This window comes from Lithobates pipiens, unplaced genomic scaffold, assembly GCF_037356315.1.
Source record: "Lithobates pipiens isolate NorthernLeopardFrog02 unplaced genomic scaffold, aLitPip1_a1.2 Scaffold_8, whole genome shotgun sequence".
Classification (NCBI taxonomy): domain Eukaryota; kingdom Metazoa; phylum Chordata; class Amphibia; order Anura; family Ranidae; genus Lithobates; species Lithobates pipiens.
Genome location: NW_027507903.1, coordinates 543,533,849 through 543,548,943, shown reverse-complemented (window position 1 = coordinate 543,548,943; position 15,095 = coordinate 543,533,849). Strand labels below are relative to the sequence as shown.

At 41.7% G+C, this 15,095-nt stretch overlaps 1 protein-coding gene across 1 annotated transcript in view; it reads right to left on the bottom strand.

Annotated features, from left to right (window-relative positions):
- Nucleotides 1-15,095, bottom strand: part of DOCK5 (dedicator of cytokinesis 5) — a 208,530-nt gene that overhangs the window by 47,721 nt on the left and 145,714 nt on the right. Inside the window, exons 18-24 of the mRNA XM_077469742.1 lie at nt 13,267-13,435; nt 7,292-7,389; nt 6,512-6,601; nt 3,158-3,258; nt 1,631-1,765; nt 1,231-1,342; nt 1,050-1,120 (exon numbers count right to left, since the gene is read on the bottom strand). Of these exons, the coding sequence (XP_077325868.1) occupies nt 1,050-1,120; nt 1,231-1,342; nt 1,631-1,765; nt 3,158-3,258; nt 6,512-6,601; nt 7,292-7,389; nt 13,267-13,435 (776 nt within the window). The remainder of the gene's footprint in view (nt 1-1,049; nt 1,121-1,230; nt 1,343-1,630; nt 1,766-3,157; nt 3,259-6,511; nt 6,602-7,291; nt 7,390-13,266; nt 13,436-15,095) is intronic.

Below are 15,095 nucleotides of genomic sequence, written 5' to 3'. Positions count from 1 at the left end.
GGGGTGGGCACTGACCGCCGCTCTGTCTTATGGACAAACAGAGCAGGGCTCGGCAGTGAGCAAGCGGCTTGCTATGGGGGCACTCAAGCGGGGGTGGGAGGTGGGTAGGAGCAAGAAGTGCCAGCAGGCGACCTGCAAAAAGGAGGATCAGAGCTTCTCTGTGCAAATGCATTGCACAAAGCAGGCAAGAATGACATGTTTGCTATTTTACAAAAAAAAAAAAAACACAAGCCTTTAATATCACTTTAAGATACCAAGTTGATGGAAGCATTTAGTGTGATGGATACCTATGATCTTCCTTATCAAAAAGCTGCTGCAATAAGAAACAGGAACAGAAAGAAACCTGGTCAAAGTACACAAGACCTTGTTTCCAGCTTCTACTACAAAAATTGTGGTAACTAGTGAAAATATGCTATGCTCCAGGAAATTTCACAGAAATTGTGTATGTACAAATAATTCTAACAAAGAACACATGAACTTAGACTTGCCTCCTACCTAACCCATAGGATTTGTTCACATGCAGTAAAAACAGGCAGCTGAGCCAAGGTTTTATCATCCTGAACACCAACATGCAGCCGCTCAGGACTATACACATGCTGTGGCCACTGCAAAAAAATTAAACAGCGTGTGTCTATGAGGGTGTGCCACTATTGTGTGCATTACACAGAATTTCAGCATGGTAGTGCAACATTTACTGGGTAAAATCGGGCGGTAAGGAGGAGATAGACTACCTCCTCACTGCCTGTCAAAACACTTCTGAAAATAGATCCACCGTGGGTTGCTTTTCAGGGTAGCAGTAAGGCCTGCTGCAAATATGAACAAGCCCTTATGGTAAGCATTTTAGAATACACCAATAACTCTACAGGCTATTATAGATGGTTTTAGACCACCAAGCTTTACAAAGCAACAAGCTTCAGCCAATGTATTCATTTGATCCTTAGTGTAGTGTTTCCTTTTTTCATCCATCACTCGAAGTTAGATATGGTACTTCTTCATATCATAACTGTGCAACATAAATTATACTGTGTTCATGTATGTGTGTTACTTACCTCAGTTCCACAGGATCAAACACGGCCTTCAAGTGATTAATAATTCCTGGAAGATACTTCAAGGCTGCTGCCTATAACAGAACACACAGTGATTGTACTACACCAACTATTCTAAGGAAAGAGGTCTATAGTAGAGATTTGTGACCACATGGCCTACCTAGGCCTTTTACTGGTAACACACCTTAATCTTCACAGCTTCCTCCAATGGCCGGTCCATCAGCTCATTAAAGGACAGGAAGAGCTGGCGAATGGAATCATTGAACTGGTCGTTCCCCTCGTCCTGACCATAAAACCTGTAATCATAGCATGTTGAGTTTATTTGATGGAACAGTGCAAACGATAATGATTGCAGAAACCCACAATGAACCCAGGTGTCACTAATAAAATATGGGCAAATTTCATAATATATATTACTATAAAGGGGTGCCCATGCTCTATAGTCAGTACAAATGTGGAATGCAGTCAAATTTCAGTGTAAATGTAGATTTAAAAATGTTTATTAAGCCACAGTTACCTTGCAAGCAAAGTTTTTTGCAAAATACATACATGGCATGAGAATATGCTACCATAGAAAGCCTTACCTGAGGTAGAGTACCCTGGACTGGACTATAAATCTGAAAAGATACTTTATGGCTTTAAGAGAGGAAAAGAGCATCTCTCTGCGACACGGGTCGTCCGTACTCCTCACATACCACGTAATAACCTTAATCAGCTTCCTGCAGACAGGAGACAAGTGCACAATGAACCTATAGAATAGATCTTGTTATCTACTAATGGCTGCCAGACACTCAGAAAGTTCTGAAGCCAGAGGGCCAGGCAACTAGCACTTCAAAATTAAGTCATATCAAGCAGTTTGGACTCTATAGCTTAATATTCTGTAAAGTCCAACGTCTGGCACAAAAATCTCACCAGTATTGCAGTAATCATACATTCATTTGGCAAAAAAAAAAACCTCCTGTCCTGCTGGCTTTATTGAACAGCCATTAAATCCGCTCTTTAACATACTGGGCAAAGTACAGCTCACATAGTACTCGGAGTCTGCTCTGATGTAAGTGCTGCAGGTTTTATAAACCTCAGTACTATAGCCGGCATTGCTGATCAGTGTGTTCTGACAGTAGGGAAGTTTCCGCTGTCAGAACACAATAGCTCAGCGGGAGTGATTCGCTCATCCACCTCAAATGTCTAGATTGGGGAATTGCATCAGTTACATAGTAGGTGAGGTCGAAAAAAGACACAAGTACATCAATTTCCAACCCATGTGTGTGATTATATGCCAGTATTACATTGTATATCCCTGTATGTTGTGGTCATTCAGGTGCTTATCTAATAGTTTCTTGAAACCACTGATGCCCCCCGCTGAGCCCATCGCCTGTGGAAGGGAATTCCACATCCTTGCCGCTCTTACAGTAAAGAACCCTCTACGTAGTTTAAGGTTACACCTCTTATCTTCCAATTTTAATGAGTGGCCATGAGTCTTGTTAAATTCCCTGCAACGAAAAAGTTTTATCTATATTGTGGAGTCACCAGTATGGTATTTGTATTTTGTATATATGTTTTTTTCTTTCGACCTACTGGTCGAACAAAAAATAAATAAATTACTAATGCGATGGCTAATACAGGCAATAGATTATATGATTTTCTTTCCTGCAACCATGGGTTGCCACAGGACAGAAAATTGCTCTATTTCCCTGTGACTGACTGTTAATGGGGGGATCCCTCTTGCGGAGCTATTGTGTTCTCCCAGCAGCGGGGTGTGGGGAGCCATCCCTGCCGGGAGAACACGATTATTCCTAGCGGCTATAGCCACTGGTAATACTTGCATGCTAGAAATCCGACATGCTGGTTGTACCCAAGTCGATTGACGGACCAACTTGGGTATAATCATTCTGCCCATAGAGTGATGATGGATGATTCCTGTTGAACCAGCTGAGATTTGAACCATCTATGGCCAGCTTAAGTGTCAATGGCTTATCTAATAAGACAATAAACATTGTTATGGTGAGAGAAGATGAGGTGGTGCAGATTTCCACATATCACGCTTCCTTGATACAAAATAAGCCGTAAGGTTACAAACACACCCACGTTAAGCAAAAAGATACATTACTCACTCATAAGCCAGCGTCGTACTGAAGTGCTTAGTAATATAGGTCTCCAGGACCGGATTAAAGTGCTGAAACTTAATATCTGCGATCAGAGAAATGATGAAAACCTGAAAAATATCAGAGACTGAGAAAGGAATACATCTAAAAACACAGAACTGTATAAAAGGAAATTTAACACAATAGCCGTGGAAAGAGAGACTGCTATTATAAGGAAACGCAGAACATTATTCCTGACTAACAGCCCGTTCACACCTGAACGTTTTGTAGCCCTACGCCTGAAGCTACAAAACGCTGGAGGGGAAAAAATCCATTATTCTCAATGGAGATGGTTCACATCTCCACTCCATGTCGCCTGAAGCCCTACGCCTGAAGCTCAAACAAGTTCCGGACCCTTTTTTGTCGCGCGAATTGGGCTGATTTGGGCGTTTTCATTCCCATAGAAACTAATGGAAACGCTCGATTCGAGCGTTTAGCGCGACAACGAGCGTTTCTACGGGCGTTTTGACGCTGTATCTGCTCAAGAAAAAATAAGCAGATGAAAAATATTTTTCCTATTGGCTGAAAAAAAAAAACGCCGAAGTTAAAAAACGCTCGTTGTCGCGCGTTGTAGTGTGATAAAACGCTCGTTGTCGCGCGTTGTAGTGTGATAAAACGCTCGTTGTCGCGCGTTGTAGTGTAACAAAACGCTCGTTGTCGCACGTTGTAGTATGACAAAACGCTCGTTGTCGCGCATTGTAGTGTGACAAAACGCTCGTTGTCGCGCGACAAAACGCCGGTAAAAACGTTCAAACAAGCTACGCTCAGGTGTGAATGCAGCCTGCAAGTGACGGCTCAGAGTTTGCATTCTGAAGTGCATTTTGCTTGCGTTTTTATGTGTACAACAGGCATGCTCTTTATAAGTAAGTGGCTTGTTCACATGTTTATGAATAATTCTCACTGCTTAGAAGATGGCAAAAACAGAATATTAAACAAGTTGTATTGTGTCCAACAAAATAACTATATCATAGAGTTATTTCCATGCTGTATTTGCCCAGGCATTACAGTGCCTTGTAAAAGTATTCACCCCCCTTAAAACTTTCCACATTTTGTCACGCTACAACCAAAAATATAAATGTATTTTATTGGGATTATTTGTGATAGACCAACACAAAGTGGCACGTAATTATGAAGTGGAAGGAGAATGATAAATACATTTTAATTTTTTTTTTTACAAATAAGAACCTGAAAAATGTGTGGTGTGCATTTGTATTCAGCCACTTTTACTCTGATACCCCTAACTAAAATCTAGTCGCACCGATTGCCTTCAGAAGTCACTTAATTGGAAGATAGAATCCACCTGTGTGTAATTTAATCTCAGTATAAATACAGATGTTCTGTGAAGTCCTCAGAGGTTTGTTAGAGAACCTTAGCGAGCAAACAGCATCATGAAGGCCAAGGAACACACCAGACAGGTCCAGGATAAAGTAGCGGAGAAGTTTAAAGGACAGTTAGGTTGTAAAAAAATATCCAAAGCTTTGAACATCTCACAAAGCACTGCTCTATGCATCTTCCCAAAATGGAAAGAGTATGGCACAACTGCAAACCTACCAAGACATGGTCGTCCACCTAAACTGACAGGCCGGGCAGGGAGAGCACTAATCAGGGAAGCAGCCAAGAAGCCCAAGGTAACTCTGGAGGAGCTGCAGAGATCCACAGCTCACGTGGCAGAATCTGTCCACAGGACAACTATTAGTAGTGCACTCCACAAATCTGGCCTTTATGGAAAAGTGACAAGAAGAAAGCCATTGTTGGAAAAAAAGCCATAAGAAGTCCAAATGGATGGAGCCAAATACAGCGCAATCTTACAAGAAAACCTGTTAGGCCTGATTCACACCTATCCATTTTTAGTGCTTTTTGCACTAAATAATGTGTTCCATATGTTAACTGGACTGTAGTGCAAATCTGCAAAATCCAAAAAGCACTAAAAATGCATAGGTGTGAATCAGGCCTTAGAGTAGGGGTAGGTAACCTTGGCTCGTGTTTGTCAGAGTCTTGCAATGTCTCATGGGACTTGTAGTTTCAAAACAGCTGGAGGGCCGAGGTTGCCTACCCATGCCTTAGAGTCTGCAAAAGACTTGACTGGGGAGGAGGTTCACCTTCCAACAGGACAACGACTCTAAACATACAGCCAGAGCTACAATGAAATGGTTTAGATCAAAGCATATTCATGTGTTAGAATGGCCCAGTCAAAGCCCAGACCTAAGTCCAATTAAGAATCTGTGGCAAGATTTGAAAATTGCTGTTCACAGATGCTCTCCATCCAATCTGATAGAGCTTGAGCTATTTTGCAAAGAAGAATGGGCAAAAATGTCACTCTCTAGATGTGCAAAGCTGGTAGAGACATCCCTAAAAAGACTTGCAGCTGTAATTGCAGCGAAAGGTGGTTCTACAAAGTATTGACTCGGGGGGGCTGAATACAAATGCACGTCACACTTGTCAGATATTTGTAAAAAAAAAAATTTTTTAAACATTTATCATTTTCCTCACACTTACAATTATGTGCCACTTTGTGTTGGTCTATCACATAAAATCCCAATAAAATACATTTACATTTTTGGTTGCAACATGACAAAATGTGGAAAATTTCAAGAGGTATGAATACTTTTTCAAGGCACTGTACACATTATGCACTGTCAGTTTAGGCATGCACTGTCTACAGGTTATAAGTGAAATTTAAGGACAAAGGACTCGTGCCTAGAAAACACAATGCAGATACAGAGGTCAGACAAAAATATGAAAACACTACATGATTTGCAGGTATGAAAGTGATGACATGTTTCGCATTGAAAGTGATGTACGACCTGTGCAATGAGACACCCAGCTAACAGGTGGGAAGCCTCACTTGCATCATTCACTGCATGCGCTGCTAGTAATACGGAGTCATGTCAGAGCTCAGTGAGTTTCAAAGAGGACTAATCGTTGATACCCATGTAGGTTGTGTCTCTGTGACTGAGGTTGCCAATTTATATGCAGTGTTGTGAGCTACAGTATCAAAGGTTATGATGGCACATGCAGTCTCTGAGAAAACGCTGTCTGATAAGCATGAGCGCGGTCAACATGGTCAACTGACCAAAAGAGACAAAAAGGACATTGCACAGGATTGTGACCAGGATTTTTGCATGAAGAGTGGTATCATATTCCAATTATCCACCATCAAAGACTAATATTTGCCAATTCCCAGGAGAATTCAGGCCGTCTTGGAAGCCAAAGGCAGTCTACCACCAGATTCGTTAACAATTTTGTTCTTTTATCATACTTGTTTCCATACTTTTTAAAACCCCTGTATATGATCATTTGTTATAAACCAGTCATCCATCTCACCAGTGCATCAAACACAAGCACATCACAGCTCTCCTTGTCAGGGTTCTCCATCATGATGTTGAAGAGAGCATCCAATGTGTCTTGCAGAAACTGAGGAGACCAAAAGAGAAAGCAAACTCAGAGACAGCTTAAGCTTATGAAACAGGGCAAACATATTAAACTGACAGGAACGTTTGGAGTTAAATTTGAGTCGTGCATTGAGATCTCAATATATTGTATTTTAATTTTCAGACAGCAGGTGGGGCGATGAGCTCCTTTTCAGGTTTGCCAGAGTAGTCTTTATATGCTTTGATGAAAAATGGCAGTTAACAGAGCTCAGTAGCTCAAGCTCAAACTGAATGAGAGTAGTGACTCCTTCTTCCTAACTCCTGCTGTGTACAGATAACTCTATATTAGGTTTCAATCACAAAGCGAGAGCCAGGAAGCAGATAGGTTACCTGTCTGTATCTTTTTTTATTGTAAAAGAAAAAAAAAAAAAGTCTGTGTACACAGTAAATAAGAGCAGAGACTTCTCCTCCTCCATGTAAGCTTAACTAAAGGTGTAATCAGAGAGAGAGAGTCTGAAAGTAAACAGCTTCTGTTATGCTCTCTCTTTAGAGAACCCATGAAGCTCTGGCAATTTACATGCAAACCCTTTGATCTGCCCAAATCATGGCATGCTACTGATGAATTCCCTAATGCCTACCTGAAAAAAAAAAACATTGTGATATTGTGCAACCCACACTGGCAAATATTAATAAATTCAACATGAGAATTCCAAAGCTACTGCTTATCACTCACCTTCATGATCTCACCTCCATCCACCTCCATGAGTTTGCGGAGTGCTTGAGAAACAGGCCTGGGGTTTGACCGCCAATTTAACAGGCCAAGTAAATCCACTGCCGGAGATTAATTAAAAAAAAGAAGAAGAAAAAAAAAAAAAAGAAAACAAAATTAGTTTTGGGCCTAAACTAGCACAAAGTGAAAGTTTATATCTGCAGCTAAAAAAAATAAAGAAAAAAAAATAATCAGAGTTTGCATTCCCGCACAACCCATGGGAATGCAAACCCAGTGAAGTGACAGCTGAGCCTGGCTGCATTTGATGGGCACAAGTGGCTGCATTTGATGGGCACAAGTGACTGCAACTGACGGGCACAAGTGACTGCAACTGACGGGCACAAGTGGCTGCAACTGACGGGCACAAGTGGCTGCAACTGATGGGCACAAGTGGCTGCAACTGATGGGCACAAGTGGCTGCAACTGATGGGCACAGTGAGACTGCAATTGGGGGGGTTCAGTTTTTTTTTCAGTTTGTTTGCACCCCCCTAAAATTGAGCACCAGCCGCCACTGCATCCTGCACATGAACACAGGATGTCACAATCACTCCAACATAGCTGGATTGTGCCGGGAATGTCTCTTCTGCAATAAAGAGCTGTTTTCTCACAACTTTTTACATTTTATGTTTAGTTACAATCTAAGCTTTAGATTAAATGTCATATACAGTGGGAAAAATTATTATTTGATCCCCTGCAGATTTTGTAAGTTTACCCACTTACAAAGAAATGAAGGGTCTATAATTTTATCATAGGTGTATTTTAAATGATAGAGACAAAATATTTCAACCAAAAATCCAGAAAAAAACATAATACAACAGTTATAAATCGAGTTACATTTCAGTAAGTAAAATAAGTATTTGATAACCAAGCAAAACATGACTTGGTACTTGGTGGAGAAACCCTTGTTGGCAAGCTCAGAGGTAAGACATTTCTTGTAGTTGGTTACCAGGTTTGCACACATTTCAGGAGGAATTCTGATCCACTCTTCTCTACAGATCTTTTAAATACTTAATGTTTCTTGGCTGTTGCTTGGCAACTCGAAGTTTCAGCTCCCTCCATATATTTTCTATAGGATTAAAGCGGAGTTCCACCCAAAAGTGGAACTTCCGCTCATTGTACTCCTATACGGTACAGACAGCATACCCGTCTTTCACAAGTATGCTTTCCCCACTTCCGGGAGCCTCAGCTGCGGATACTGACAACATGGCTGGGGCTCCCTCCTCCTTCCCTCATTGCCAGGCCAGAAGGAGAGAGGAGCAGAGCCTTGCGCAAGCGCATTACTCGCATTGGAGGCCCGATGGCATCAGCTGCGGTGCCGACATCGCTGGACTCCAGGACAGGTAAGTGTCCGATTATTAAAAGTCAGCAGCTGCAGTATGTGTAGCTGCTGGCTTTAAATTTTTCCAGTGGTGGGCAGACCTCCGCTTTAAGGTCTGGAGAATGGCTAGGCCACTCCTTGACCTTAATGTAATTCTTCTTGAGTCAATTCTTTGTTGCTTTGGTGGTATGTTTTGGGTCATTGTCATGCTGGAAGACCTATCCATGACTCGTCCTCAGTGTTCTGGCTGAGCGAAGAAGGTTCTCATCCAAGATTTTACAATACATGTCCCCATCCATTGCTGTCTCAATGCAGTCGGCCTGTACCTTTCGCAAAGAAACAGCCCCAAAAGCAGGTTTCCTCCTCTGCTTGACTGCAGGGATGGTGTTCTTAGAGTCATAGTCAGCATTTTTCTTCCTCCAAACATATCAAGCTGAGTTAATGTCAAAGAGGTACATTTTGGTCTCATCTGACCACAGTACTTTCTCCCAATCCTTCTCTGAATCATTTAGATGTTCACTGGCAAACTTCAGATGGACCTGTACGTGAGCCTTTTTGAGGATTGGGACCTGGCAGGCACTGCATGATTTCAATCCATGGCAGCGTATTGCGTTTCCAATGATTTGTTTGGTGACTGTGGTACCAACTGCCTTGAGATATTTCACAAACTCCTCCCGTGTAGCTCTGGGCTGATCCCTCACTTCTCTCATGATAATTCTTACCCCATGAGGCAAAACCTTGCATGGAACTCTAGACTGAGGGCGATTGATGGTTATTTTGTATTTCTTCCATAATCGCTCCAACAGTTGTCTCCTTCTCACCAAGCTTCTTGCTGATAATCTTGTAGCCCATTCCAGCCTTGTGCAGATCTACAATCTTATCCCTGAAGTCCTTTGACAGCTCTTTGGTTTTGCCTATGATGGCGGGGTTTGAATAGAAGATACATTCTGTGGACAGGTGTCTTTTATACACATAACGAGTTGTCCTTCGTAGCACCTTCTTAAATTGACAGGACAAATCTGTATACCACATACTGTATCCAATCCAATACTCACTGAAATGCAACTCAATTTATAACATTTGTATTATGTGTTTTTTCTGGATTATTGGTTGATATTCTGTCTCTATCATTTAAAATACACCTATGACCCTTCATTTCTTTTTAAGTGGGCAAACTTACAAAACTTGCAAGGGATCAAATAATTATTTTCACCACTGTATAAGTGACTGTAAACATAATTTTTTTTTTTTAAATAACAAACATGTTAACTTACTTGTTCTGTGCAATGGTTTGCACACAACAGCCCTGATCCTCCTTTTCTGAGGCCCCCGCTGGCGCTCCAGGCTCCTCTCCCCGCCAAGTACCCCCTATAGCAATTCCCTTGCTATGAGGACACTTGTGCAAGCTGTGCTGTGTGTGTCCATAGAAACACATACAACAGCTCAACCTTGCCACCCACTCTCTCTTCACAGGCTGTGATTGACAGAAGCAAGAGCAAATGGCTCCCACTGCTGCCTCCATATCTAGTGAGGAGAGACAGACAAAGAGAGACGCTGCTCTTGGGTACAGCACTGGGTCGAGATTGGGCTCAGGTAAGTATAAGGTGGGGCTGAGGGAGATCCTGTGCATTAAGGTAAAAAAAAAACTTCTACTTTAACAACCACTTTGAAGCTAGCCAAGCATGGCTAAATTTCTCTTGATCAGCCTGTGGGCTCAAGGAGAGGAAAGCCTTATTCCAAAATGGAATAAATTTATTTCCTCAAATTCTACAAACAATACCACTTAATGACAATGTGAAAGAAGTTTGTTTGAAATCTTTTCAAATTGATTAAAAATAAAGAAAATCACATGTACATAAGTATTCACAGTCTTGGTCATGACACTCAAAATTGAGCTCAGGTACATCCTGTTTCCACTGATCATCCTTGAGATGTTTCTACAACTTGATTGGAGTCCACCTGTGATAAATTTAGTTAATTGGACATGATTTGGAAAGGGACATACCTGTCTATATAAGGTCCCACAGTTAACATTGGATGTCAGAGCACAAACCAAGCCATGAAGTCCAAGGAATTGACTGTAGACCTCTGAGACAGGATTGAATCGAGGCACAGATCCGGGGAAGGGTACAGAAACATTTCTGCAGCATTGAAGGTCCCAATGAGCACAGTGGCCTCCATCATCCATAAATGGAAGACGTTTGGAACCACCAGGACTCTTCCTAGAGCGGGTCACCCGGCCAAACAAAGCGATCGGGGAGAAGGGCCTTAGTCAGGAAGGTGAAGAAGAACCCAATGGTCACTCTGACAGAGCTCCAGCGTTTTTCTGTGGAGAGAGGAGAACCTTTCAGAATAACAACCATCTCTGCAGCACTCCACCAATCAGGCCTGTATGGTAGAGTGGTCAGATGGAAGCCACGCCTCAGTAAAAGGCACATGACAGCCCACCTGAAGTTTGCCAAATGGAACCTGAAGGACTCTCAGACAATGAGATACAAAATTCTCTGGTCTGATGAAACCGAGATTGAACTATTTGGCCTGAATGGCATGTGTCATGTCTGGAGGAAACCAGGCACCGCTCATCACCTTGCTAATACCATCCCCTACAGTGAAGCATAGTGGTGGCAGCATCATGCTGTGGGGATTTTTTTGGTGGCAAGAACTGGGTGACTAGTCAGGATAGAGGGAAAGCTCAATGCAGTAATGTACAGAGATATCCTTGATGAAAACGTTCTCCAAACAGTTCTGGACCACAGACTAGGGTTCATCTTTCACAGGACAACGACCCTAAGCACACAGCCAACATAACAAAAGGAGTGGCTATTGGACAACTTAGTGAATGTCCATGGGTGGCCCAGACTTCTTTGGAGAGATGTAAAAATGGCTGTGCACCGATATGCCCCATCCAACCTGATGGAACTTGAGAGGTCATGCAAATGGGAGAAACTGGCCAAAAATAGGATTGCCAAGCTTGTAGCATGATACTCAAAAAGATTTGAGGCTGTAATTGGTGCCAAAGGTGCCTCAACAAAGTATTGAGCAAAGGCTGTGAATACTTATGTATATGTGATTTTTTTAGTTTTTTATTTTTAATAAATTTGCAAAGATTGCAAACAAACTTCCTTTGCATCGTCATTATGGAGTATTGTTTGTAGAAGTTTGAGGAAAGTAATGAATTTAATCCATTTTGGAATAAGGCTGTAACATAACAAGATGTGGAAAAGTGGTGAAACTCTGTGAATACTTTCCGGATGCACTGTAGCAAGAATTGGATGAAATTCAAGCTGTGTATGGCCAGCCTAGGAGTTAAATTCTGGTTAAGGGTTTAAGCTTTGGGGTTGGCTAAGGTGGTTGTAAACCCTAACATATACCCAGTGAAGGGAGTGGCCTCAGGGGATACACAGAGATGGAAAAAAAATCATCCTTCATAAGTTGTACCTATCTACAGCCTTCTGTCCTCTACATCCAAAGTGCAGAAGTTACACAGGATCTCTTAGCTCTGAAAAGCAGGGGGCGTAGATCTGAAGTTACACTCAGTGAGAAGAGCTGATTGAAAGGAAGGGACACAACACCCCTTCACACATCACAAAGAAACAGAGCTGAGGCTGTCAATCACAGGCTGTGTGTTGGAGCTCCCGCCCATCACCATTTTTCTCTTGGGGTTAGGAAAACCTGTCCGAATTGAATAATGCTGATAGAGAAAGGAGGCAGCACACAGAAATGACACTTAGTGCTCTGGATTGAGACAAATACACACTATAGAGGGATATGGTTTGTTCATATTTCATGCCTGAGGTTTGCTACTACTTAATGGCCCATACACACGGTAGGACATTCCGACCGATTTCGGCCAAAACTTATGTTGCATATACACGGTCGCACAAATTTGTCGGAAAATCCGATCGTTCGGAACAAGGCGATGTACAAAACGTACGACGGGACTACGGAGAGGCTAGTAGCCAATAGCTTTCGTCTCCAAATTTTGCCTGTGTGGCACTTTGTGCGTCAGAATTCTCTACACATGATTGGAAAAAGTCCAATCGGATTTTGTTGTCGGAAAATTTTAGATCCAGCTCTCAAGCGTTTTCTGTCGGAAATTCCAACGGAAAAAGTCCGATAGAGCCCACACACGATCAGATTTTCCGACAACATAATCCGATTGGACATTTTCCGTCTGAATTTCTGACCGAGTGTATGGGGCATAACACTCAGGTCTGAATTTAAGGACACCTGGGGAAAATAATGAATCTTATTTGTAATGGACAAACCACTGACTAAACAACTATTTCTGGAGTACTCCACTTATCCACAGCTAGATCTGTAGGCTGGCCACAGAAGGTTCAGAATTGTAATACTTAGAGGTCATCACACTCCCAAAACATTAGACCCATACTAATTAAAAATATAAAGTATAGAGTATCACGGTCATAAATAACCTGCATTGCTTCATGGTTCACGAGACTCCCAAGAACCGGCACTCTGCCCTCTTTTAATTCTTAGTATAGAAATAGTAAACCACTTGTATATAAGAAGCTCCAGCTACTCCTAAATAGCACAGCAGAGCACATACAAAAGAAAAAAAAAAAAGCTTATTCATTAAGTATGTTGTGCTCTTCCTCACCATTTTGTGTGAGCTTAGTGGAACAGATCAATGTGCTTATTTGGAAGCTATCCTTCGTAGGGGTGAGGGAGGGCGCATGTCCTCGTGGAGAATGAACTTCCTCTTCTTCCTCCTTAGTCCCAGGGAGCAACAGGTAAAGCTTGGCATCATCTGACTTTTTGCTGTCACCCTAAATATAAAAACAAAATGTTGTGTACATTTTTCATATGCACAGCTAAAACTTAAAGCATGAGGAAACAGAAGACCACATATGTAATATATTGTCACTTAGATGCGGTGACTGCAATTGTTTTAATTTTTCAGGCTATGAACATTTTTAGCAGGTACAAAAAATATCTAGTGATCTTGCCAAAAGTTTAGTGTCCTTGTCACTTTCTGTGAGCTGAACTGGAAATAAAAACAATCATATTTCTTGTATAAACTACTAATCTCATTAGTCCCTTCTCACACGGGGCAGATCCGCCTGGCGGACTCCGCTTTGCTCAGCGGGGGATTGCTCCGCTGATCCCCGCTGAGAAGGCGGATGACAGGTCCGCCTTCGCTCACTGTGCATAGACAGATCTGTCAGACCCTCCCTCTATGGGGAGAGCAAATAAAAACGCACCGTCTGTCCATTTTCATCCTTTCCGCCAGACGGATTGAAAATAGGGTCTCCATCCATCTGGATTTCACGGACAGGATCAGATCTGATAGCAGCGGGTGTCAGCGGACATGTCCCCAATAGGGATGATCTGAACACCCCCCCGGTTTGGGTCGCACCAGAACATGCGACCAGACAAAAATTTTGTGTGAACACCGTTGAAATCTATGGGACACAAACGTGAAAAATCAAAAAAGTGCTCATTTTAAAGGCTTATAAGTAAGTTTTTGCCATAAAAAGTGTTTGGAGGCCCTGTTTTTGCCCCAGGAGACATGACAGGAGCAGTGATTTTAATAATGGTTAAAGTGAAACAATAAAAATGAAATAATCCTTTAACTATAGTGCCTGGGGGGACTCCTTCGTCTGCCTGTAAAAGTAGCGCATCTTTCCTATGTTTATATCTGTACCGCAGCAAATTATTTCTAAAGGAAAAAATGTAATTTAAAATTGTTTGTGGCTGTAATGTATTGCCGGATCCCAGCAATATACATAAAAAATCATTGAAAAAAAAATGGCATGGGACCCCCCAGTCCATTACTTTGACCTTTTTTTTTTACAAAGATTATAAAACGATTTTCTTGTTAAGTTTATATATAGGTTCTGCAACCCTCCACGATGAACATATGACAATAAAAGCATTACAAGAGCCAATTGGGGAGAAGCAAAAATGTTTTGGTGTCAAACCCCTTACAGGCAGAGCATAAACTCAACAAAAATCTTCGGTGAAGATGAACAAATTAGGCTAACTTAATAGAAAAACTACAAAATATGTATCATGTGACATTTGCTATTGGATTTTAGTATTAGGTTAGAGTGTGAAGTAGCAATGGCAAAACCTGCATGCTTTTATTTTTTTACTTATTTTAACAGCCAGCAGTACCACCAGAGTTAATTACTAATACAAGGATAATATGGGAATATTTTCATTCAGGGAATACACTCAGCTGCTGTTTGTTGGGTCAGTGAGAATTGTTTTTTTCCTATTGGCCGACAGACACCTCTGTGCCAGAAAATTGTATTCTAATGCTCTGGGAAATTTAGAATAGTAGGATTTGTGGGACTTGATAGATACTAGTCTTTTGTTGCCTAGCTAATTATACAGCCATGTAATTTATCTCTGACAGCTTTATTCTGTAAAAAATTTCCGAGCAGTTTAAACACGATTATAAGACTTGGGCGAAGAAAACAT